The sequence below is a fragment of the Schistosoma haematobium genome, chromosome 1 (assembly GCF_000699445.3).
Source record: "Schistosoma haematobium chromosome 1, whole genome shotgun sequence".
In the NCBI taxonomy this organism is placed as follows: domain Eukaryota; kingdom Metazoa; phylum Platyhelminthes; class Trematoda; order Strigeidida; family Schistosomatidae; genus Schistosoma; species Schistosoma haematobium.
In genome coordinates this window covers 34,505,199-34,532,333 of record NC_067196.1, presented here as the reverse complement: position 1 = coordinate 34,532,333, position 27,135 = coordinate 34,505,199, and the positions used below count along the sequence as shown (strand labels likewise).

At 34.9% G+C, this 27,135-nt stretch overlaps 1 protein-coding gene across 1 annotated transcript; it reads right to left on the bottom strand.

The window, feature by feature from the left end:
* Window positions 1–327: 327 nt before the first annotated feature.
* NSFL1C (NSFL1 cofactor p47) lies at window positions 328–24,094 on the bottom strand. The gene is made up of 7 exons (XM_051216732.1): window positions 23,836–24,094; window positions 23,619–23,797; window positions 20,784–21,041; window positions 15,073–15,274; window positions 12,900–13,156; window positions 10,917–10,976; window positions 328–881 (listed from the first exon to the last, which is right to left on the bottom strand). The coding sequence occupies exons 1-7, from the start codon at window positions 23,929–23,931 to the stop codon at window positions 749–751; spliced, it is 1,185 nt and encodes a 394-aa protein (XP_051073833.1). The 5' UTR covers window positions 23,932–24,094; the 3' UTR covers window positions 328–748.
* Window positions 24,095–27,135: the final 3,041 nt, after the last annotated feature.

The window sequence follows — 27,135 nt, the reverse complement described above, 5'->3', positions numbered from 1 at the left end:
CAGATATTCAAGCAGGTCGCCCTATACATATAGTGTAATTCGCTTAAACGTATGAGTTTGTGAACTCAGATTAAGGTGATAACAGCAGCCTGTCTAAATCAAAATAGTGTTTACCGGTAGAAAATCAAAGTCTTACCATCAAGCTTTGAACCCATTTCTTTTCGACTAAAGGGAAAAGATAAGCGCGCACGTAACCTATAGAACTAGCAGCTTGAAGACACTCAACAAAACCCAAACGGCTTAAGACTACGTATGTAGATCATCATTATGACGATCATTCCCAGACTAAAGAATCCAAAAACATTTGAAGAGAAAAATGATTGAAAACTTTGTATTAATGCATATATAAATGTATTCTTTATTTGTTATCAATTCATCTTCAAACAAACAACGGTGTACATTTGTCGTGAAAGTGAGTTGATTAAAGAACAGATTTACATGCGTAAAAATGATGAAACAAAACCAACAGATAAACGGTTTTACCTTGAATATTCTCACCAAGAAATTTGATGATAAAAAGACAAATTGTGTGTATTGAGTCATGAAATATTTTAAAACAATTAAAGTACTAACCACAAGTACCATTGGAAAAATTACAGAATATATTAGATATTCTCAAATTTTGTTCATTTTCTGCATTTCATAAACAACAAAAACTACTCACATTCGATAATTGTGCTACTAATAGTAGTCATAGTAGTAATAACAATGGTATTAACAGTGAATTCAACCAATAATAAAGTATCATTCATATAAATCGAACTAATAGTGATGAATTCAGAAGATCACCATCTTCTAATGCTTGTGTATCTTCATTTAACTCACGGGTCGGATAGGATGTCATCAATGCAAATAATCTGGAAGCCAAATCTGGTCTTTCACTAAAATTTTGAAGGGAGTAAACCCAAAAACAAAGATTATAAATATATACGCTAAACAATTATATAAGGTTCCTAAAATATTAAAAAAAGGAATAAATTACCATAAGAAAGGCAAATAAATCATACTGAATAGATAATTTGTGTTACATTACCGAAAATAACAACTATTCAGTAGTGACAAATTTGTCTAGAATGTAACCAACAGTGAAAATTACACCTCGTACCCAATTAGATTAAAAATAAAGTTTAGATGGAAAAATGACTATGTGTTTAAAGACTAATAATTAAAACCTTGTAATATAAATCTTTGGAAAAAGGTCTTATTCACATAATAATCTGATGCAGCAAAATACTAACCTACCATGGACAGTTTCAGTGGGGATAAACATAAATTAAAAATTCCAAACACATCACTAACAAAATGGTACATAGTGAACTATTCTTATTGGATTTACAGAAATTTACCACAGAAAGCATCTAGAAAACTTTAGTTTATTAACTTGAAAAAGTTTAAAATAAAATAAAATTACTCAACAATCTGCTCCGCTTAAAAAAAACGATTACTTAATACTATTACTATTATTAGCTTTATTCAATATTATATTTTTGGTACAATATAGAATTCTCAGGATGAAGTATTTCTACAAATTTCCGTTTCTTACTTCTTAGTCGATACTGACAATAACGAGTGGTCGCCAGTTAGATGTTAGCAGTTCACTAAATCGACGTCAAAATAATGTACATTTTTTGGCTGCATAATCCCAGCAACCAAGATATCTCTGATTGAGCCTTTTGCAACTTGTACAACGAAAGGTTGTACACTTTCCAGAAACGCACCTGAATAGGCTATGGGACTAATAGGCATAATGATGCGTTAAAACAAAACAGATAACTTGTTGAAATATCTAGATGGCAAGAACAGGTAACCCAGATGTTCAAGCAGGTCGCTAAGTTGTTGAAAATACAAGAATATGATTTCTAAGAAGTATTATTCAAACACTACGCATCTTATTCAGTTGCGAGAGCCTTTGAAAAAACACTGGCTTCAATTATCGAAACAAACAAATATAAAGCAAAGGTTATCTCAGATATAAAAGTATTCAACTTAGTCATATATATATATATATATATATATATATATATATATATATATATATTGGATTTTGTTCGATCAATTATATAAATTTTCAAGATTATCAGTGATGAAAACCACCAGCCATTAGAAATAAACTACTCCGATGTTGACAGCACAAATAAATTGAATAGACATGAAAATATGCAAACCTAGAAGTGACTGTTATAACCAGACATCTTAGAAATTTATCCATAAATACTTTTCTTAGCAAAATGTTCATTCATATTGGAAGTCTATTCACTCATCACCAGTAAATTTAAGAGGTTAAGAAATAGAATTAAACCCTTACATACGGAGAACAATTCATGTATCTATTCATGAAACCATCTAATTGCAATCAAAAGGAGCTTATTGGAATTATTTTGCAGTTTTAACATTTAAGGTTCCATTGGAAAAAAAACGTTTTGTAACACGTTTATGAATCTTTCCAACGAGATATTTTTTGCTGAAAAAACACATACTGAGTAATAATAGATAGTTTACTACCATTAGAAGTCAATTGAAAAAAAGTAGTGAGAGAGACATAAAGTCGTAATACACTTAATTTACTGATTTGGCAAGAAAAAACGATAAACAAGATTACTTCATGACTTACTTAACACACGAATATATTTACATCATTAAAGATAGATATATATCTGTACCCAACACTCGTAATTAATAGGGTTTTGAGTCTTTACTCTGACACTGGTCAGTTCGATGTTAGTTTAAATCAACCAACCAATCAACGAGAATAATGGATTATTGAAAAGGTGTTTTGCTTTCAGTTTGAAATTCTCAGTAGTAAAAATCTAAAACTCAGTGAAAAATTAAATTTACTAGCTTCGAACTTCGTAGTAACGATAACACTTACAGAGCTTCGGAAAGAATCCCCAAATTTTTATTGAAAAATAGTAAGCATTAAGGTTTTAATTATGTCACGAATAGGGCATGTTTTGTTTATGTCATCCAGCGTTTGTCACTTGATTTTTGCCAATTTTTCGGTGCTATTTGGTTGACAATAATTTTCTAACTGATGCAAGTCCATAATTGAGCGGTTGTTCAAAGGATGAGGGCCTTACACATTGAGTGTGGATAAAAGCTAAGCTCACGAATGTGTACATGCCAAATGAGTTATCTTTTTTTCCGTGTCCGATGATAACAGTCTCGCTAACATTTAGTTATCATTAGAGAAACGTAAGTTGAACAGTTTTATCAAAGGATGCATTTGACACAGTGATACAAAAAGTAAGTGCACTAAACCAGATTATTATTAAATATAACTTTTTTATTGTGGCTTGATATTTTCTCTTTTTTAATGTACAGATTAAATCACTCGTTGACTATTGGCAATATAGAAAGCTCTTTTTCTTGATGAAATTAACTTCCAATATTGATTACATGTACAACACGATTGGAAAAAGTCAACTAATTAAATCAACCTACGTATAAAAAAAATACTATTTGAATGTTTTATAAAATATAGTGAAACAATTTTCAACACTCTTGTAATTTGAGCAGAAAAAGTTGGGTCATTACATGAAAATTACAAAAGTTTAGGGAAATAACATATAATATATTGTTTAGAAATCATTAAACTTAAAATTACTGTTACTACTACGACTGTCAATGAGTGTAGGGAAACGTACATATTGAGATTTAGATGGTAGTTGGAGGTAGTCAACAGGAAACCCTGGACCCGGGTTTCGTGCTACTTGGCACTCGTCAGCAAGGTGTACCTGTAATCTTGAGGGAACTGGTGCTCCCTGGCGGATTCGATCTCGTGTCACCCAGCTTCACAGTCAGAGACGTTACCACTGAGCTATCCGAGCCGTGACTAACCTCCTGTAGGACTGAGATGTAATCACAATTGATTGGTCACTGGGTGGTGATCAATGTCATGCTTGTCTAGTCCTTATTAGTACGGATCGAATGCTATCGATCATGTTGCAATGTAGCCACCAATCTAAGTGACTCGACACTGCGGGCACTATGTATGCAACATGATCGATAGCATTCGGTCTGCACTAATAAGGACTAGACAAGCATGACATTGATCACCACCCAGTGATCAATCAATTGTGAAACGTACATATCTCGTGAAACTACATCATATACACAGAAAATTGTCTTGACATAACTATTAAAATAAACCCAAATAATTGTAGATATGGAAGTAATTTAGTGATTAAAGAAAGACACATTTACTGAAGTTTTTTTGTGGAGATTGTAGCAATTTCAATGGTTAAGATCATGAGTCATGGGTAGGTCCTGGGTTCGAATCTCGCAGGTGGCGAGGTCGTGGATGCGCACTGCTGAGGAGTCCCACAATAGGACGAAACGGCCGTCCAGTGCTTCCAGGTTTTCCATGGTGGTCTAGCTTCAACTGACTCATGCTCTTAACCATTGAAATTTACTGAAGTGTATGTTTGAAGGATAGTTTGACAACAAAGTAGTATTAATAGATTTCAAATAAAATCTTGAATTGAAACTGACTGGATGACCGTACACTTTTCTAATGAATTATATAAATTTTAATTGGATTTTTAAAAAAATTCAACAACATTTATTTTGAACACTAATGTTACAAATGAATGTTTTTGTTTCCACGATGTAAACAATAAAAATTCTAAAACAATGTTAAGTTTTTATTGTATGTAGGGAAGGAAAGTAAGAAATTATAATTTATATGTCGAATCAGTAAATAACTGTTAACCATTCTCATATCTATTTACATTCCAATCAAGATTAAGTGAAGTAATTAAAAACAAACTGAATGCTTTTATTGAGATATTGTGGTTTTGTTTTACAATAAACAACAATGGTATAAGAGATCTATCTAGTGAAACATAAATTCCTATTCAATATTGAGTATGGCAGTTTGGAAAATATTGAAACCCAATACCATGTGCCTTCATTGTACAACTAACACCAAAATTTTATTCGACCCAGACATAATAATAACTAAATACACAACTTAAAACTCGGTAATTTTTAATAATTCTTAGAACCATAGTAAATTTTATTTAACAATAAGAAATAATACTTTATAAAAACTCATTAATTTTACTAAGCGTTAATAGTCTTGGGTATTATATATATATGGACGACCTTTGAGCGACGCTAAACTGTCTTGGAGAACGTCCACCTACTTGTGTTAAATGAGGGTTATAAACCAGTATGAAGAATTAGAATTATGATTTACAGTTGATGGTTAAGGTGTTAGAAACTAGATTTAGGGTTTTCATCACGAACTGACATCAGCTATAAGGCCACAACGCCATTTAGCCAATTGGATGAGTGCATTCCACGCCAAAATCCGAGACCTGTTATCCTAAATCTGATTGACTCGTCCATAAATTATAGTCTCGCCATATATATATATATATATATATATATATATATATATCACAAAAAACTAGTGCAATGAACTAGACATCACTGCAACGATTGATTAACGAGTAAATTTGCAAAGTTTTCGTAGTGCTGATTGAATTATGCAGATTAAGTTGCCATATGGCCACTAGTCTAAATGATTCGACATTGTCTGCACGGTTTTCTTGTTAGGAAGATGGAGAGAGTCCGCAGGAAATCCTACTTAACATAGGTTGTGTGTTATTTAGGACTCATTAACTTAATAATAACGTTTATGACTTTAGAATTGAATAATGAAGGCTTAAATCCTACAGGAATTACCAGTTTCCTTAAGATTGCAGGCATGCCTAAACGAACAGTAACAATTAAAATATATGTTCTAAAACATCTGAATAACTTAATGATACATTTCAGTGAACTATGATTAACGGTTAGAAAATATATTATCTTAGACTAAACTGCATGGAATGTATACTATGAACGCATTATTTTCTTCATTGAATCAGATTATGAAACACGTCTAGAATTATGTTAAGAGAGTACAACAACTTGACTGAAGTCTTGAAGATACAACATATACAAAATTATACTGGTTTAATCGACAATGTTTGTTGCATTTTTGCACTGATTTGATTTAGTTTGCACAATATACATACAAGCAATAATTACATTTCAATGAATGCTGTTAAAGCTAAAAACAGAACTTATAATGATATCTTGAAATGCAAAATATGCAATCATATAACAAGATTACACAAAACTGTTTTAGTTTTTATCAATTCTGTAGTACAGGTATTAAAAGTAAATAAATCATAGTTTTATGTAGAGGTTGTGAAATCACACTACCTTACACATCAGAATTCCATATTATATCAATGAAATATTAGGTCATTCTTTTGATAGACCATAGATAACGATAATTGAAATTTCAAAACAAAAAAAACAAGGTTGAATTTTCTTCATGTAGAGTAAAAACATTTTACTGATATATAAAATTGCGGAAGTTACGAAATTTAGACTGAGAAAAGAGATCGTGTTACAAAAAAGATTAACAAAGAATTTAACCGTGTTTTTGGAAATTATTCTTCAAAATGTAATCAGAGTGTAAATGGAGACAATATCAAGTCATCTGTTCAAGGAGTCAATATACTAACAACAATTAGTCACATTCAAAAGCATTCACATCACTCAGTAATTGATTTGAACAATCTCAACATTCTCCTATTTCATGAATTTGTTCATCTCTGTACAATTATTACTACAGTTAAAATTTAGGAAACATGACAAATGATTTTCTAGTGAAAATATTAGTACAATTAGATAGTGAAAATTATATCAGTTAGTATTAATAAGGCTATGAACGACTATCCCTAAATGAGAACATAAATAAAAATAATAAATATGAAAAATAATCTTTGAGTTATGCAATGTAATGAACTTTACGTTCTTTTATTAACAAAGGTAGACAAAATCAGAAACAGTAAATAAACAACAACAAAGTTGTTCATTATCAAAGTATATGTTTGTTTAACAACCGACAGTTACTCTTTATATTAGTCTAGTAAATAGGTAGAAAACTGTATAATTTAAAAGTAATTGGGAATAGAAAATAATCACATACATTCTTACAGTTGTACATATATTGTATTGATACAATCAACGAATATTTTACATACATATTGTAAACATTTTATTTGTTGCTAAAAAGACCTATCCATTGTACAAAATATAGCAGGCGTAAAAAACATTTTTGACAGTAATGCAGCTAATTATAGAAGATAACTGAGTATGACCTAATAATAGTAAGATACTTTTACAATTTCAGAAAACATCTTCCGAAAATGTTGCTTTAGGAAGAGTAATAAAACATCTACAAGAAACCAATGCAAAGCTAAAATTATCATAATTTTTTATATGTGACGGCTTATGCCGTTAGTTGTTTGTCCAAACCAAATTAGGTAGAATAGATTAGAGCTTACCACCCAATGACTTAAAACCCAGTATTTTTTACGTATGAAAAGGAAGAAATATGAAATTTGACAGTGGACATAAATAAAATCAAATCTATATTCTCGTATAACAGAAAAACCTACGGTTAAAATGAAACTGCACAACGAAAATTCAATAACGAAGTATAAAAACAATGAATTACAAAATATAAATCATATACAGTGTAACAAACAATCAATAAGAATTTACGGTTGGAGCTTTAAAAAAAAACAAGAAACACTAGGCAGAAATTTTTAAACTCATTATCAGAATACCAAGTTGTGAGAATGAATGAATTCAGACTTATATTGAATATAATGGTATTAGATGGACTTACTAATCATTAAGCCGAATACAGGAAAGATCGTACTGTGTAAAATCTTTGTAAAAATACAGTCTAACTTAATAAATGAATGGTAACTAATATGCCAACTTTGAATTTCCTTTTCTACACTTCAGAATTTACTAGACAAGAAAAAAATTTAATTAAATTTTTCTATATTTCATCTCGAAAATTTTTAAGATAGATAACACAGCTGGAGTGCACGTTTATAAATGTAAAAAGTTGATCTCATAATACACGTTCAATTTTACTTATCAATAATGAAAGTAAATGACATGATTGCGATGCAAAAAAGAAAGAAAAAAAACAACAACAGACAATTGCAATCTAACTACTACATCAGGATAATAAAACAAAGTGTAACAGATTACAGACGTTACTGTTGTTAGTATTCATTAAACAGTAACAAACTCGTTGATTGCTAATTTTCTTACTGATTAAAATCTTTTCTTTCTTTTTAAATAAAATTACAACATATTACATTTTTCTAAAAAAATAAATTTGAGAGAAAAGTTAAATATTTACTTGACTGTTATTTCATTACACATTTTGTGAATAACAATTGTGTGAGTTACAAAACAAAGTGAAATTAGAATTATTGATGATATACATATATTATTGATAAAAGTATCTTTATGGTAATTAAAACTAGTTGTCTTTTTATACATGATCATGATTTGATGATTAAATGTTAATTTTCATTACATAGAAACTATGTAGAATTTGTCAGTTATTTATGTAGATTAAGTTCAACTTTGAGTTATATTAATTGGTAATTTACTTATACGTTGAAACGTATTGTTTGTGTGATATTCATTATATCACTATTTAGTTGCTGAAATTTATGAAATTCTGGTTGATAATTCAAACTATTGGTCCATTATATGTGAAAATTGTATTTGAAATAATCTCAGTTTTTTCAATCGCTGAGATTATTTCAAATATAATTTTCACATATAATGACTTCACTTTACTCGGTGCCCAATTTCTGTCAAACTATTCGTTCTAATCTTGACGAATATCCGTATATCAGTCCATTAGTTAAAATCTAACTGATAAATTCAATAATGTAAATATTGTATCAAAAAAGAAGAAAAAACTAAGTATTATCAATATTAAAAGATAAACTTTCAATATATCAAAATATATTATATCCATAATAAAAGAAATGGATAATCAGACAAAGAGATTTTAATTTTAAAAACAATAATAAGAATAACAACTAGAACAATACAAATGTATTGAGAGAATAGTCAATGTTTGTTTTGTAATTTTATATTTTTTATACGTGTGTCAGACAGAACAACAATATACCCGTTTTAATAGGTATTAGTAATATTTTTTTTAAAATAACAATAATAATGACGTCTTGATCAGTTTTGAATTAAAATAATAATACACTTATGATCAGAATAATGAAGAAGTTATAGTAAGCAAAAATAAAAAGGCTAAATGACTTCAACAAAAAAGAGAATACCCTAGTGATAATAATAATAATCATAATAGATAACTTCAAATGAATGAACTATTTAGAAATATCAAAATATTATGTAAATAGAGAAGGAAACACAACAGGTGAAATGTTCAATTACAATTATTCAAATGATAATAGTTATTAATAAATAAATAATAAATATTATAATTGAAAATAAGATATTTGAACTTATTTTAAACATTGTGTCAAAGGAAAAGAAAAAGAACAAGGGAGGGAATAGTGGAAGTATGAAAATATCATCAGGTAGAATATATTATAAACGGTATTTGTAGACAGAAACAGAAAGCCAAGAATAAATATGATCATATTCGATGGTAAACATATGAATAATTATACACCTGATTATATATATATATATATATCTAATTAGTAGTGTAATTCACGGTTTAGATACTAGTAATATAGTATTCGAAAAAAAACTTCATGCTAAATATCTGTGGTATAATTAGTTCATATAAATAGCATTAAACGTTTGTATTTAAAAGATGATAAAAGATCATTACAACGATACTTTGTATTAATTATGTAAATCCGTGCTATATGATATGAAAATAAAGCATTCAGTCTTAAAATAACACGTATTAAAAAGTATGTCTAGTTAATCTAATCGTTTAATGTTACAGAAAATGTATATTAGATCAAACCATAATAAAACAATAAGTGATTGTCATGAAATTCTACAATGAACTACATATACTGAAACAAATAATCTTTTAATTACAAAGAGTTTATCATAATTCCCATTCAACATCATCAGTTCATATCTGATCATGTACATTTGTATATGTCAAGCCTTATAAGTCGAAATTATTTTAACGAAAGCATAATTCGCTAAATTCATGTACTCAAAACAATGAAACAAATTAAATAAAAAGATTACTAGTCATCTATGCTTCCCACTATGCATAATATGATGAAGTAATTAATTCAGTGATAATATAAAAATCCTCAAATATGCATAAAAACCGCAATATGAACTGTAACCAGTTCGTTTACTTTGCTTTCTCCAGTGACAAATAGGCTCTTCTTTTTTCTAGACGACCAATAGAATTCTCCTACTATGATGGGAGGGAATAACTAGCTTAACTTAGAAACGTAATAATAAATATTGCACTGTTTGATTAAATAGTGCTAATCACATGTTAAAAATACTTTGTTAGCTGGCTAATTTTATTAACATACGAGTTAAAATATACTCATGGAAAAAGATCCTTGTAAAAGAAAATTACGTCTGAGTACAAAAGCAGATATTAGGCGTGAAATTTATTTCATGGCCACAACTCAATCGAAAATTCGGTAACAAGAAGGCGGAAAATCAGTCTGAACGTTGCATTTTCGGTTTATTTGTGTCAAGGATGAAATTTGTGAATTGACAGGGCACTTGTAGAACCATAAAGTGGTGAGGAAATGAAACAGAATACAAAGAATACTGAAGACAAAAGCTATTACCATTTGGTAAAAAACTTTTTTTTACCTAAAATCAACAAATATTTCAGATTTTCTTATATCACAATTGAGGTAAATGTAACTCCGGAAACACCACTTGCAAATGATCTTCATAGATTGTTAAACTAAAGTAAGCAATTTGTTCTATGGTAAAAAAAAGTTCATAGAACATAATGAAATTGACAAAAAACTGTTCTCCAACCATAAATGTTTTATAAATTTTTAAGCTACTTATAAGTCATATAACACAAAATGCAAAAAAAGCAAAACTACCTGATGATTGCTCTTCTGATATCACCAATTGTGTGAAAATTGTTTAGACGGATCACAAATCTGAAACAGTAAAAGATCAAGTTTCAAGAACATTTTGTATCTAAGTTGCAATTGTATCAGCTAGAGCTAGCTAATCGTGTCTACTCCTTCATGATGATGCCATCTCTAGATGTTCTGTGAGCATAGTTAGACAAAGCCAGGATAAAACGAAACAAGGACTAAAATAGTTAGTTTATGACATTTGATTTTGAGTAAAAATCTTCTGAATTATCATTTGTTGATAAACGTCTTGTAGGTCATCCAAACCGATCCGATTGAGACAATATTAGGAACACGTCATAGCATAATGACTGACGACCCCGCTATATGCTGTTTTGTATTCTACATAAACAGATAAAATCTACCGACACCTTGTTCTTATTTGAGCGACATCTTTCAGTGTTCTCAGCCGAGGAAAATGATAATATTCATTTGAGTTATCTTAAAAATTACATATTTTTAACTCAGTGAACTATCAAAGTTATATGGTTATATAACACCGATCTTTTTTATGCAGATGAGCTAAGTCATTAGATGCGAACTTCCATCGATTAATTTGATTGCTTTTTTGTTGACCTTCAGATAGTTCAGTACTATGTTTACCAATTAACATGATTAAGTACATCATTTGGCTCGTGGTTACCAAGCTAGAAGGAACTGACAGTAAGACATAAGTATCTATGCAAAGAAAACTAATGATGAAATAAAAAATGAACTGTTCTGCAGATATTCTTAGAGAGCCATGCATGTTTAGGTGAACGATTACGTTTTTATTTTATTTTATTTAAACACATAAACATTGACACAAGGAGGCACCAAATGTTTATGAGACACATAAATCATTCAATTTGTGTGAAGGCTGGAATACTGTCCGGATGCCCAAACCGAAGCAGGTGGTTTTTTTAAGGGACCATTCTCCGAGCCTTTGACCTAAAAGTCTAGTGCACAAGGCGGTGGATGGGATGCAATCCCATGGTAGCCGGTGACCAACAATTGGTTCATACGCCATTTGTTCCCACACGATACTGGAGTCCACGTGCACCAATGGTTAGGAATCAGGATTTTCCAACTCCCCTAGGTGAACTCTCCGTATCCATCAACACGGTTAAAGCGCAGAAAATTCGCTTTCCACCCTCTCAATTTCGTAAACAACACTCCCGCCATGAGAAGGCAGTGAGTAGGACTTCCCTGACGGTGAATGTATACGCGTGGCCATGTGAGAGCATTTCGAGAGGGAGAGCTGACTCTTCCCAAACACGGCCGTACCAGGGCATTCATGAATCAACCTGAATTGGTCTACAAATTACTATTTGAACTGATATTTTGTAGCTTTATAGACTGCTGTTGTGCCTCGGTCTGATCATACAATAAACATCTCAATGGTAGAAGTGTGCCACAGTATACTAATACCTGTAGTAAAAAACATTAGTTCAAAGAAAGGTAATTCGTATGATTTTGAAGTATAGATTAACCAAGTGGTCATTTATTCTTTCATGTTTCACACATAAGTATTATATCTAAAAAAGTTATTTGTTATTTAAATACGACAAGATAAGTAATAAACGATGGATTCGGCTTATATAAGCTAATTGGAATACAAGCTTAGTATTCAATCAATTTCATAAAACTAAGTTTATTTACAAAAATCAATACCATTTTCCACATGAAGCACTGTCAGATACTCAAGTGTTTGCTAATAACTATTCGTATGAAATCTGGTTTCATACATTCCAGTTCGGGGTACAAGTATCTTTCATGAAAGCGTTGAAATTAATTTAAGACCAAAAAAACCAAATAATAAATGAAATAGAGCAAAGAGTAGATTTTACATATAACTTTCAAAGATCCAATCAAAATTATTCTACTAGACGTTATTAATGAGATACTAAATGTTACTGACACAACTTATTAGTACTTTTATATAGCATACAATAAATGGTTTACCTCGATCCATCAGGTAATCGGATCTGAATTTGTGTTACCGGTTTGGTATCGTCTACTGTAACACCAGGTTCATGGTTTTCACTGATATTGACTTTAGTTGGAACGCTTGAGACTAAGTGAGGAAGCGGAGAACCAAGCATTTGTCCTACGCCAGAAAAAGGTATGATCTTAGGACCAGAAGGAGCCTGCCACCCTTCATGGTGATGATCTTCGAGCATAACATTAACCATACTTCCACCAGCAGATTTTAAAAGTTCCTACAGGCAATAAAGTTTTCCATAATCAACTAGAGAACAACATTCAGTTACACTTATGTACCTAATTAAAGAGTCTACATGTAAGGTGATCACACATTTAGTAAATGTTATACAACTACCATCTCGAATCAGATCAAAGCCATGGTGACAAACTACTGAACAACCATCAAATCAACAATAATTAAATTGTACCCTGAAAACCATAATTGGTTTATCCCAACTTTAGACCGAACAGTTCGGCTAAGTTGTTACAATTAGTATTGTAACACGCCTACTTGATTTATTATAAACATTGTATAGGTAGATTATTCTAATATTCCCATTTATTCTGTCAGCCAAATATTTGCCCCTAACAGTTACTCAGGTGTAACCTTGATCGTATTTCATGCGTGTATATGGTAGCACCTATTTATCAATCCGCTCCCTGTATTTCTTGCATGACTTATAAAAACAGAGTCACCTTAATATTCTGAGTGGGTATATTACCAAACTCCAATGCTACACACAATCGCTGCATCTTTTGTTGCTTGTCCACAGCTCAATATCAGGACGTTTGAAATACACGTTCTTCAAATACCTTTGTTCTTGACTTTTTACATCTTATTTGTTATAAACGGGATATATTGACGGAATATACACGAAGTTACGCGGGATATACATTTCATTGGTATCATTATCATCCGTGCATATTGGAGTCACTCAACAGACACTAAAAATATCGACGCAATCAAGGAATATATGTATATATTTGTAATTTTCTAGATAAGAATTATTTCCAACATAAATGACGCCAAGATTATGAACTATTAAAGTTAGAGTTTGGGAGAAGAGTTGAATGACATAACTATCGTTGCCTTACGCTGTTTTATATCCTTATATGTATAGAGTTTTGTTATATTTCGATGTATACTAAAACGTCGTCGCGTTTAAGAACACGTATTTGACAAAGGAGGACGTGTGCACGAAACTAATGCAAGCTTTTTTTTCGAAAACTATTGGGTCGGTAAGTCAAACGCAAAGTAAAACCTGGGACATGTGTATACCGGTCCAAGTTACCATACACTATTAGCACAGTAGGATGAAATTGTTAGGGCAAATCTCAAAGTAGTAAGGGTAGAAACAGTATTAATGGTAGTAGAAGAGATTATTAATACAAGATATAATTCGAGAAAATATAATTTTATGAAGAATTTACAAACGTAGGACTTCAGATAAGGCAAAGATTGAATACGCCTGCGCCATTGCGAGTGATTTTGAGCCATATCGCCCAAAGTCTCTAATCACCGGTTACGATGACTGCACAGACCCCTCGACCAGGTAATCTGCACCTACCCACATGACTCAAACCAAGAGCTAGCGTAGTCATGGAATGATCACATGTTTTGGTTTATCCGATCCTACGTTTCTCCCAACCTATTCTTACATCAGCCATCAATGTGTGTTGAGGTAGTCGGTGAATGGTAGTACATCATATAAGTCACAACCATCTTAGTTGATCAAGATTTATTACTTCATCAACTGATTTGTTATACTTATCTAGCACTCTGAATCTAACATCAGAATCGCTAACTTGATGGTCCCAAAATACACGAGAATTCCTTTGAAGACACCTATGGTCAAATGCTAGTAACCTACAAATATGCTCTGTTTTCAAAGGGGTCTATTCGTTTCAGCTGAATACTGAGAGCATTTCTCAAGAAATTTCATTATCAACATTTGTAGTCAACATATTAAGGAAATATAACTACTTAAATTCTTCTCACATTACTATGTTGCTAGATAATGACAAAGAAAGATATTCTACTTTCAGATTTCTACAATCCCGATGTTAATACAAAAGTATGAAATTTCATCCAACGTCAAATAATAAACATGATAAAAGGAAAAGACGAGTAATCCTAACAAAAGACACTAACTTCAGGGATTTGACCATTCTGTATTGCATTCAAAAATTCAGAAGCATCTGGATCAGTATATGAACGTAACGGCCCACTGTCTAAACTAAAACCGTCACGCCACATTTTTACAACAACGTTTTTTTCAGAGACATCGTTTGTACTGGAACCGCTCGCAGTATTTGCCTCGACCTGGAGGGGAGCACTAAGATCATCACCAAGCCTGAACAAGAGATAAATGAACACATTTGTACGTGATTATTTCATTCTTATCTTTCAAAAAGCGCTTAAACAACAACAGCTTAAACGACATTTAATAAACATGGACATCGCAAACTGAATACAAGCGAACAGTCGCGGCAAATATAACCAAAAGGACTATTTACCATGTACGAATTCCATGACTGAGAGTTGGAAAGCACAAATATGAACAAAATAATCGGTCATGCATACAAAAAGTAGGACCTAGAAAAACGTGTACAAGTCTGATTCTCCACACCTCATATCACCGCACAGAGAGAAAAGTAATAAAACGAAAGGTCAATAAGTGGAAATGATAGTATTTACAGCAGTGGGACACTAAACATAAGAGATGTAGTTCAAAAGGGACTAATGGGATCGAAGAATGAAGTTTAAAAAGTAATACTGCGGGTAAACTTTATAAAACGGATAACAAATACAATCGTCTCGGCGTTAATAAATATAAACCCAATCACTCGATGTCCAACGACAGATTACGAATATCACTAGGTTCTACACCAGAAAGCTAAAATCTCTCAATATAACATAAAACGGAAGGCAGTAACCTCATGGGCTGATAACATCTTACTGATAACAACTATTAAATTGTTCTTACCTCGAGATGTGAGAAGCAACAAGAACTTCGGTATAGTACTAAAGCCATATTAACAAATACGACAGAATCTGTCGTCAGGTATGTAATGAATAGATATCTCAAATTCGAAAACCACATAGCTCATGGTCCTAAAGTCACTCAAAAGGATTAACAAACATAAGCCTTCAATATGGTCACAATAAATTGCTTCAGCTAAGGATTTCCGAGATCAGTAGATGGCGGTTAAATATTGTTTTCCTGCTAATTAGATCAGCAAGATTGATAATAATTCCAATGTAGGCGGAAGACTGGCTTTTAATCGCTTTAACAGTGTGCGTAATAATAAATTAAGATTGCTTTTAAGTAGAAGCTATATTTATTTCGAACCACATATGCGAAAATCTCACTATCCCTAATCTGAATTACAGTCTTCGTGTTTTATTGATTTATTTAAACACAGGAACATTGTTACAAATGATACTGAAATATATATATGCACACAATAAAAATGGCATTAAGAAAAGATAAAGGAGATGTGAGTAGATAAATAGAAAACTAATGGTAAGAATAATATTAACAACAATAATAATGAAAATAATAATAAGTGATAATCAGAGAAGCAGTTTAGTCAAAGACAAAAAAACCAGGAGGAACCATTTCAGTTGAAAAAAATTATCTCACCTACATGAAATAAAAGAGAGTAGCGGTAGAGTCGCTACCAGCTTATATTCTGAGCCGTATCTGACAACGTCTCAATACACTGTATCACCAAGAGTCTCAAAACCGGAGATGTGGAGGAATGACAGATCATAGCACCGTATATGTTTCTTTCATACCAGGACACCATGTCGCGCACTAACCACCTCCTTGCTTCTCCCAACCAATCCCAACATCGGCAAATAATCCACGATGTGGAATTCGTAGGGCATATCCAAGTCACCGAAGTCGGTGTTTCAAGGTGACACCAATCGAACTACCGTCAGTGTGCCCGAACATATGATGCTGAACCTCTGCATTACTAACATGATGTTGCCGCTGAATGTAAGCAATCCTTCGGAGACGACGATGATCAGACACAGAAAGTCATCCGATATCCTCAACCCGAAGAGGCCAGGTTTCACAGGCATAGAGTAAAAAAGCTTTCACCGACGCGTCGCAGATTCGACCTTTCAAAACCAGACTATCATTATGAAAGCGCCAAAGATGGACCAGATTGGTATGAGCCGCTCTGGCCTTCACTATAGGTGAACTGATCTTATCACTTACGCCTCCACCGGCACTTATACAGCTACCCAGGTATATGAACTCGACTACTTCTATCTGCTCACTACCAAGAGTGAGTGCTGGTTCAGCGTCCTGCAAGTCCTTTAAAAGTACTTTGCACTTGGGAGGTACAAAACGCCTGACATACCTACGGATTACAAAATGACTAGGTGTGGATTGCATGGCTTGGGTATCATTGCACAGTAAGACAACGTCGTCCGTATACTCCAGGTACGAAAATCATTCTGCAGCACAACCTACTTCGACCAGACCTATTTCCAAAATATCATCGATGGCAAAGTTGAAGAGGAATGATGAGATTGGACAACCCTTCTTAATCTTACTGCCTAAATAAAACAATAGAGAGAGGTGGGTATATGCCCACACACTCCCTGAGGTGTTAGTGTATAGGGTTTTCAAGATGTTAATAAACATCTCAGACATACCCTTCTTCAATTGACAATCCTAGAGAAAAGTCCTGACCAACAAATCGAAGGCCGCCCTAAAGTCAAGAAATGCTATGATTGCTAGCCTGTGACAAGTATGATGGTGGTCTAACGTTTGGTGGAGGGTGAAGATATGACCAATAAATCCTCGACAAAGAAGAAAATCCGCCTGCTCCTCGTGAGTCGATTTTTTCTCGGTTTTGAACAATCTACAAACTATGACGGAAGTCAATAGTTTAGACAAACCCGGAAAAAGAGTTATCCCCCGATAGTTACTGCAGAAACAACGTGAACCCTTTTTAAGCATAAGAACAACTATCGACTAATTTTAAGACGTTCAAACACTCTCAAATTACCAGAAATTTGAAAACAACTCAGCCAGTCACCTAATTAGGTCGTCATCATCCTTAAAAAGGGCTCCAGGATGGTTATATGGGCCTGGTAACTTGTGGGGTTGCTTGTGCACTTCCACCTCTTTAGGTGGATCAGTCGTCACCGACCATAGAAGACAGGACATTTCGATCGATGTCACCAGAGTAGCAGACCCACTGAACTGTGCCTCGAACAACTTTGTCCATCGTTCAAGATGTCGGTCGGTGTCATTGGTTGGCATCCCGTCAGCTTCACAGATTGTTTCACTCACACAAGACTCCTTGCAGCCAGTGACTCGGATGAGTCGAAGGAGCTTCCAGCAGTAACCAGATCCAGTCGCTGTTTCAAACTCGTTAGCACGTTCCAACCTCCAGGCTTTTTGGTCCTTACGCAAGCTTTGTGTAGGTCAATCGCGTAACAATCCACGGCTATCGTTGGGTTCACAGTTACCCGGAGTAAACCGACGTGCCTCACTGAGTTGTAAGGAGCCCGTAGAAACACAATGCTTATAAGCGGGACGTTTCGCGTATCCGCGAGCGACTTTACTCTCCATCTTCATGGCGTAATGCAAATGTAGTCAGTACTCATCCGTAAATTCCGGTGGGTCGATAGCTAGCCCATAACTTAGGTTCGTTTGGTATTTAGTGGCAAAAGAATATACAGTCATTTTGCTTACACCGATCCGTTTAGTACAATGAATTTGTTGGTTATTGAAACATAAGATAAGATTGGCGCAAACAAGAGCATGATCAGAATTCAGACAAGTACTCCAAAAGGAGCGGCAATCACTCAAGTCAACCAAACGACTCTCCTCTGCGCCTAGATGATCGACATCCACTTCAAGTCTCCGACTAGTACTATAATATCTGCTGAACGCCCTTAACCGGTGGTAAAACTTATCCTTGACAGCATTTGACTACAATCTGTCAAAGCGTAGGCGAAGATAACGAAAAGACATAGTTTCTCACAACAATCTCTATTCACTTTGATTGAGTTTTCCAATCCAATAGCGTATAACCAACTGTGAATAGGGATCTAATGGATTTGTGTTGCCTCAGCTCTAGCGCTAAGTGCGACATCAACGCCAGCAAAACTAGACGAACATATCACAGTGCCCAGATAAACGCACGTGAAACTAGCTTTTTCAAGCAACAGATGGAGAGCGAATTTGTAGTACTTTACTAGATTCTTGAGTGCGGTTCTCAGACAGACAATAGACATCGACGTTAAGACTTTCTAAAGACAATCAACCCTATCTGCAGTTCGAACTGCATTAGTGTGGGAACGTTGAAGGAACCCATTTTTAATGGTGTACGTGGTTTCCAAAAGGCTGGTTCATAGTTCATTCAATCAGTGACTTAAGATCGTCTCGATAAAATGGGATTTCCAACATAGGCGAGCTGCTGCATGAGCTGAAAAATAAATGAATTCATGAAGTGGAAATAGGAAGGAACAGACAAGTGATGCAATATAAAAGAAGGACGAACGTAACCGAATAGTTATGAGTATAATTTATGAGAATGAGGATTGACGCAAGCGTAATTTATTCTAGTTGAAGTTATTATTCTATTTGTGTGAGGGTTGGGATATTACCCGAGTGCCCAATTTGGAACATGGGGTCTCCTCGGGGGACCACACACTGAGCCCTTGACCTAGAGAGCTAATCCACAAGGCAGTAGAATAACGTTAGGAAACACGTTTCCATGGTAGTCAATGATCAAAACAGGTTCAAACGCCTTTTGTTTCATCGGGAAACGAGATCTCATGTGCACCATTAGTTTGAAATTAGGGATTCCTAAATTCGTCAGGTGGAACTTTCGTACCCACCAATGCGGTTTAAGCCTCGGATATTCGCTTATTGTCCTCTTTATTTCGTAAAATAGCACTCCGGGGACAAGAAGATAGTGAGTAGGACTTCCCAGGCAGCGGCATATGAGAGGATGTCGAGAAGGAATAGCGGATTTTCCCCACTCTCAAACTTAGCAGGGAATTCAGGGACCGATTCTGTGTGACACTTATTTGATCTCAACATTGCTAGACGTATTCTCCATAACTTGTGCTCTCTCGTCAAAACTGGAATGATGACTAAAAAACATTATGAATCTTCGGGTAGGATTATTGATTGTTATTGATACTTAGTTGAAAACCAGATAACTTTTAAATTGATCTCATGTACCATGTGTAATCTTAATAAACAACGTTTTTAAATAAGGAAAATACAGCCGGTAACTTATGCAGTTCCCTTTGTAATCAAGTAAACGAATTTAAGCTTATGATCATCCCAGTGTAGGAGCTAATAACATTGGTCAATTGTCTTACCATCCTTATAACTGGAGATGAAGCGACATAGTTGTCCACACTGTGGTAAATGGGAAGCATTTTGGGCCCCTGATCGAATACCTTTGTCATGCTTTTAGACCAGTGATTCACAATTTACTTTATTCATGCTGATTTGTAAAGCATAGAATAAACATATACTAGTTTGTTGTAAGGATTTGGAGTTTACCGTTGATAATTTGGCATACTGAATCGAGCATTCTTTAACGGCTTATGTACCTACTAAAACAGGTGACTCAATGTTGCCTGAATTCATTTGTTGATTCTAAGTTTTGATAGCAACTAGTAATACAACGCGGGACGCGTGCACATCACAATTCAGACTCATCGTTAAAAATATCAATACTGTGGTGCAAGTATAGACACTGCATGAAATGACAATGAGCCATAATAAGTGAGAAAATTAAGAAAATCTAACATCAGAAGAAAATTAATTGACTATGATATTGCGCATAATTTTTGTCCGAAAATTTTCTTACTTGTAGCCAATTCCACTAAAAGGCGATTGCTTTTTTGATTTACTTTTGTATTCATTGTATTGGTGTGTATCCAACACTTCTGCTCCTTTACCTCTAGCAGCTTGAAAAAGATTACGGATGAAAACGTCGGGAGTTTGGGAAGGGTCATGAGTTCTCTTATTACCATCACGTCTTGGAGGACCAAGGACTTGTTGGCCACCACCTCCAGTCTCCGAACCGCCAACATAAAATGCCTGTCCCTTATCTGATTCATCATCACTAAACAAAGAAAAATGGAATAGCGTTATCATTACGCAATTATTTTGTTTTGACAAATGGAAACGATTAACACGAAACCAACGACAATCTGTGCTGTAAAAGGTTAATACTAAATGTGTCCGCAAACTAGTGGAAAGGAGTTCGATTATGGGACAAAGTTGTAAGCAAACACGTGTCATATGACTAACACTCAGGATTGCTACATTCATGATAATCAGTAAAAATAAACTTGTGGACCCCAGAAGAAAGCTTGTTTTTTGATGACATAAGTTAAATGTCCTTGATAAAAAAGGGTTAACTGAAACGAATTAATGACCATTTTACAAACTTATTTGGTCGGTATACAAGAAGACCTATCTAGTTTTATGTAAAGGCCGACACATTCATCCCACCAAGTAGCACTTTATAAAAAAATAACAAAGCGGAACTGTAATTGGCCCATCATTTCGATTTAATGATACAATTAATAAAGTCGACGAATGTGGTACTTATTTAACCTCTTTACAGCATTTGACTACCAAACTTTAATACCACAGGACAACAAGGGAGCATTTTCAAGTGACAGCAGAAGCGAAACAATTTTCATGAGCGAAAATTAATAAGTACCTCCAAATACGTTTGCACAGCTGACTGTCAAGAATAAAGAAAAAAGGCACAGATTTGTGCTTCAAAACACAGGACAAGAAAAAGAACTTAACAAACAAGGTTAGTAAAAATAACAAGGCAAAGCTAAGCAGTACAAATAAACATATGTAGTAGGATCTAAAACAAAGAGAGAATCCCCTTACGCTATTCAAACCGATTAAGACCCATGTCATACAAAGCCTGTGTTTTTCGATTTATTTTCATTTATTATTTATTTAAACACAAACAGTGGTACAAGAAGGCACTAAATATATATGCTCCACATAAATCATTCGATTTTTGTGAGGGCTGAGATATTGCCCGGATGCCAAAATCGATAGTTTTACTCAGCCAACAGACCATTCTTCTAAGCTGCTCGGATCAACAGTAAACTAGGAGCCAACTGCCTAAAGTCCTCCACCTACCTACTCGTATATCACTCAGCATCATAGGCTATTTGGGTCGTAGTAAATAATTCATTTTATCCAACAACCTAATATTAATAGACGTAGTCAGATGTCATGAATGATGCAAGTCCTACGTAGTTAGGCTGACCCATTTTATCCATGGTGATATTTGGTTGACTTATGAATAATTACGGTTAAAAAGAAATTCCCGGATAAATTACAAGGTCAAAGGACTCAGCTACTTCATTTACTATTTTATGAAGATGTAGAATTATGAATTATCTACCGTTTCAGTGATATGAAACCTTTGCCAAACTCTTGAAGATTTTTACAATGTTAAGCAAACCACATATTTTGATAGCATCTGTGCAGCTGCATCAGCACATACTTTACTAACAATATAAATTGACTAGTTTCTTTTGTCACACACTGTGTTGACAAGGTCACTTACCATCCTCATACAAGAAAACGAACTAGCGAGTGTGCTTGTACTTCAGAATCACGTGGAAAGAAATATGATCGATACATTCATAACTACGCCATAAACCAGCTGATTTCTAGCTCTCATCAAATGGTTGACTGGTTTGACGACTCTCCAATATTAAAATACAGCCTAATACCTTCAGTTAGTTTAACCAGTTATTTCTAACTTTTAGGAGCAAGCAGTTAAATGTTGCTAAAAACTTCAACGTTAGTAAACCCTAGCTTAACTGAATATGAACGATCGACGTCAACGACGTCAACTACAACAAATACACAAGGAGCAGTAGACTCGCAGTTAGCTTAGACTGTAATATTTTGACATTTCACTTGAGATCCGCAGAAAAGTACAGATGAGCACTGGGTAATATCCCAACCCTCACACAAATAGAATAATAACTTCAACTAGAATAAATTACGCTTGCGTCAATCCTCATTCTCATAAATTATACTCATAACTATTCGGTTACGTTCGTCCTTCTTTTATATTGCATCACTTGTCTGTTCCTTCCTATTTCCACTTCATGAATTCATTTATTTTTCAGCTCATGCAGCAGCTCGCCTATGTTGGAAATCCCATTTTATCGAGACGATCTTAAGTCACTGATTGAATGAACTATGAACCAGCCTTTTGGAAACCACGTACACCATTAAAAATGGGTTCCTTCAACGTTCCCACACTAATGCAGTTCGAACTGCAGATAGGGTTGATTGTCTTTAGAAAGTCTTAACGTCGATGTCTATTGTCTGTCTGAGAACCGCACTCAAGAATCTAGTAAAGTACTACAAATTCGCTCTCCATCTGTTGCTTGAAAAAGCTAGTTTCACGTGCGTTTATCTGGGCACTGTGATATGTTCGTCTAGTTTTGCTGGCGTTGATGTCGCACTTAGCGCTAAAGCTGAGGCAGCACTAATAAGCACTCAAAACAACTGTAAAAAAATGACCAGATACTTGGAGCTCGAAAGTGGAGTGGAAATTACGATGAGACTATTATTTATCTGATATGTTCAAACAAACATGTTCGTTTAAATTGAACAAAATGAATAAGACAACATATAATCTTACTTATCATTTTCCAGTGTACTCAGAGTTGCTATTTTAGGCTTGCTGTGAGGTGGTTTATTATACGTGGAAACTGATGGTTCCTTGTTGCTTTTACTCAGTGGTTCACTACCTTGGTTGAAATGAGAAACATCGCTTGAATGAACACCATCATCAGAATCGAAATACGCTTTGACTGCCTCCTAAAACAAATGGTCAGCTCAAACTCCGCTATTCCTACATCGCAATTCCAATCGAAAGCTTCTAAAAAATGTTTGGCTTCCATTTCAGACGTCCCAGTAATACTGCAAAAGTTTTCAATGACAGAAGGGTCCATCTGAGTGAAAAAAACAAAACCTTTGACAGATTACAGGCAAATTAAATGTGTAATTGAAACGAAAAGCAGACCAAACACACAAATAACTCCGGATACTTTGTAACATAGGCAATAAAAATCACTACTCAATCACTCTTAACTGTTACGCACCTTTTAAATTTTGGTAAACCTCAAGTGTCCAATATCTACCAAACGAAACCGGTTGAGATAATTTTTTGAAGTAAGATTACTTACACTTGTCACACCTGGAAATACACCGATAATGTTTTAATTGGTGATCTGTACTGGCGAATCCGATGGCACTAATCATTCTTGTGAATCGTCAGTTTACGCAGTTTCGCGAATCTTCTGCAAATTGAAAACAACATCGTCGCCTCGATCCCGAAACTAACAAGGTTTCGCACCAGTATCATTGACATGGGTCCATATTGACACTTTTGGTTCCTTTCATTCGCTTCGATATTCTTCGGTTTGCTTGTCGAATAAATAAGCATCACCCCCCGCTTATTATTCTGTAGAGACAACTTTGTAGCAGGAAAAATTATTCCCAGAAACAATTGATTTCGTGAGTCTTCGGCACTGATGCTGACCTCATTAGTTTTATCGGACACATCTAGCTGAAGGCTCTCGGTAACGCATCCGCACCAGATCTTGAATTCGTTTACCGTACTACGCATCCCTTGCAACCACCAGCCATGCCTAGACGAAAAGCATATATGGAAATCAGTAGCCTTTAAAATATATCTTCGAATCTCTTCATTGCTCATTTGACAAGGATGAGATTTCTCAACCATAAAGGTGTTACGTGTAAAGGAATTGTCAAACTACGAATACCTGTGACAACTTTAGTGGTGAGAATGACGTTACCAAGCATAGCTTTTCGCAAACGGTGAGTCCGTATCTCGTTGGAACATTGTATACCACTTTTCAACTTTATTTTTACAGACTGTTATATTGTTCTCATGTTTTCAGGTATTTTCTTTCTCGTTCACTGCCATATCATATCTTTACGACAGAACAGACACCTAAGCTGTTTAGGATTTAACCTCTTTCATGTCCAACACTTCAGCTAATTCCATTCTGACCTGGCAATATAAAAGTTCGGTTCTACTACCCAGAAGCTGACTTCTACAAGCACAGAGTGACAGACCTACGTGCACAACTTTTCGCAGTTGTGAAGGCATTACCGCGCGAGTTCCACAGGTACTCCAAGCTCAATATCTTTACTAGTAACGTTTCGGAACCTTATGACACTTTGGAGAAGGCTATGCTTTAACGCTGAGACCTCTCCGATTGACAAGGTTTGCACCAAATCTTCCACAGCACTAAATCGCATCATGGCTCGGCGACAGAAATGTTTCCAAGTATGTGTGAGGCCAATGGTCAGCGGACATTTGATGAGGTCCTGTTTACACAGCTCTTGTCGTCTAAGCTTCCCTAACAAGTGAATGCAATCCTTGTCTGATTACAAATTGACGTCGTAGACAGACTGGCTACATCTGCCGACCGGATTCTGGAAATTACCAGAACCCCCAACGTCGAAGTTTATTCTGTCAAAGAAAGTTCTCAAACGACACAAGACTACATCACAGACCACTATCAAACTCTCATACGCTGTCTCGATATTCATCGTAATCGTACACGCTCTCAAACTCCTCTAAGAAGTTCGTCAGGAGGAAGATCTGTTACTGGACCACGAGCGACTGATTATCTTGATTGGTTTTAGCACCACGATAAATGTGGTAGGTCTTCTAGAAATCGCGGGAAACCCAGTCTTCAAACCATCCAACACGAAATCTCTTAGGCCAACTTCCCAGCCAGCACGCATTTACGGCGACCGTAGCCGGCAAACACAGCTGTATGTTGTACATAATTGATGTGTTGACGAAAGTTCTCTATCTCGTCAACACTGGAGCGGACGTTAACGGTCATCTTGCGGATTCCAACGACCAATTGAGTGAAGCACTTTTGAACTGACAGGTAGCAAATGAGGAACCGATTCCTACATACTGTTAGCAATGTGTTCACCTTAATGTGAGTTTACGCAAACCCATTCACTGAATTTTCATCGCTGCAGATGTTTCTATGCCAATCCTTAATATAGACGTAGGTTAGTAGATGGAAATAATAAATTATTTGTTTGCATAACTTCCTTTTCTGGTTGTAGATTATCTCCAATCACAGTAAGGCACACAATCAACTCATTCAATCAAAGGATACTCGAACAGGTACATTGAACTATACCAAACGCACCTGAAACTATCTTGTGTAATTAGAAATATTCCGCATCACACCACGACTACAGGACCACCTATATTTTTGGAGGCTCGTCGGCTCATCACATTAGATGTACCCGACTAGGAAATCAAATGAGTCCTATAACTATAGGTAAGCAACATCTGGCAGTCTTTGTCATTCTTCTCGAGACGATTGCAAGATACTCAATCGAGGTAAAGCACTTTCGATGAGGAACCCCTAGCCATGTATTGTGCCGTACGACACTTTCAACGCCCTACGGAAGGCCGAGAATTTACACTGTTTACCGACAGTATGCCTCTCACCTTCCCTTTAGGCTCGTTCTCAGGCAAGTACTTCACTTGAAAGTATCGGCAACTCGACCACATATGGCAGTTCACTCAGGATATAGAACATATTTCTGAAGCAAATAATATATAACTTGGAATATTTTCAAGGTATCGACCTTCTTAAACCCACTCAACTTCAAAAAAACATTGATCTTCAGCATGAGCTATCTTCAACAAACCTGAAACCACAAATCAAACAGATGGAAACAGGCGAGAGAACTTCACTATATGACACAACTACATTTAGGAATCGTACAACCCTACCTAAACATCATTGACTCAGCGTCTTCAATACGTCTCACAAGCTATCTCACTCAGGTGTTCAAGAAACCATCGACCTCATCATGATACGATTTTGTTTGCCTGGTATGAATAAGGACATGAGAGAGCTGCCAGAAATCCATGGTGGAAAGACACAGCAAATGTTCCTCAGGCTCTTTCACAACTCCCGAACATGTTCATCTGGATTTGGTAGGACCTTTGCCAGACTTAAAACGGATGCTCTCACCTCTCAATGTGTGCATCGTTTCACATTATGGCCAGGAACAGTACTCATCAGGGATATTACTGTCGAAACAGTGGCTCATGCCTTCATCGAACGGTGGGTAGCAAGCTTCGG

Excerpts from the sequence above, each read along its gene's own strand:
- NSFL1C (XM_051216732.1), bottom strand. The coding sequence starts at position 23,931 with ATGGACCCTTCTGTCATTGAAAACTTTTGCAGTATTACTGGGACGTCT. Across the intron at positions 23,798-23,835 it reads CTTTCGATTGGAATTGCGAT|GAGGCAGTCAAAGCGTATTT; the intron begins GTAGGAATAGCG and ends CATTTGTTTTAG. Across the intron at positions 13,157-15,072 it reads AGAATGGTCAAATCCCTGAA|GAACTTTTAAAATCTGCTGG; the intron begins GTTAGTGTCTTT and ends TATTGCCTGTAG.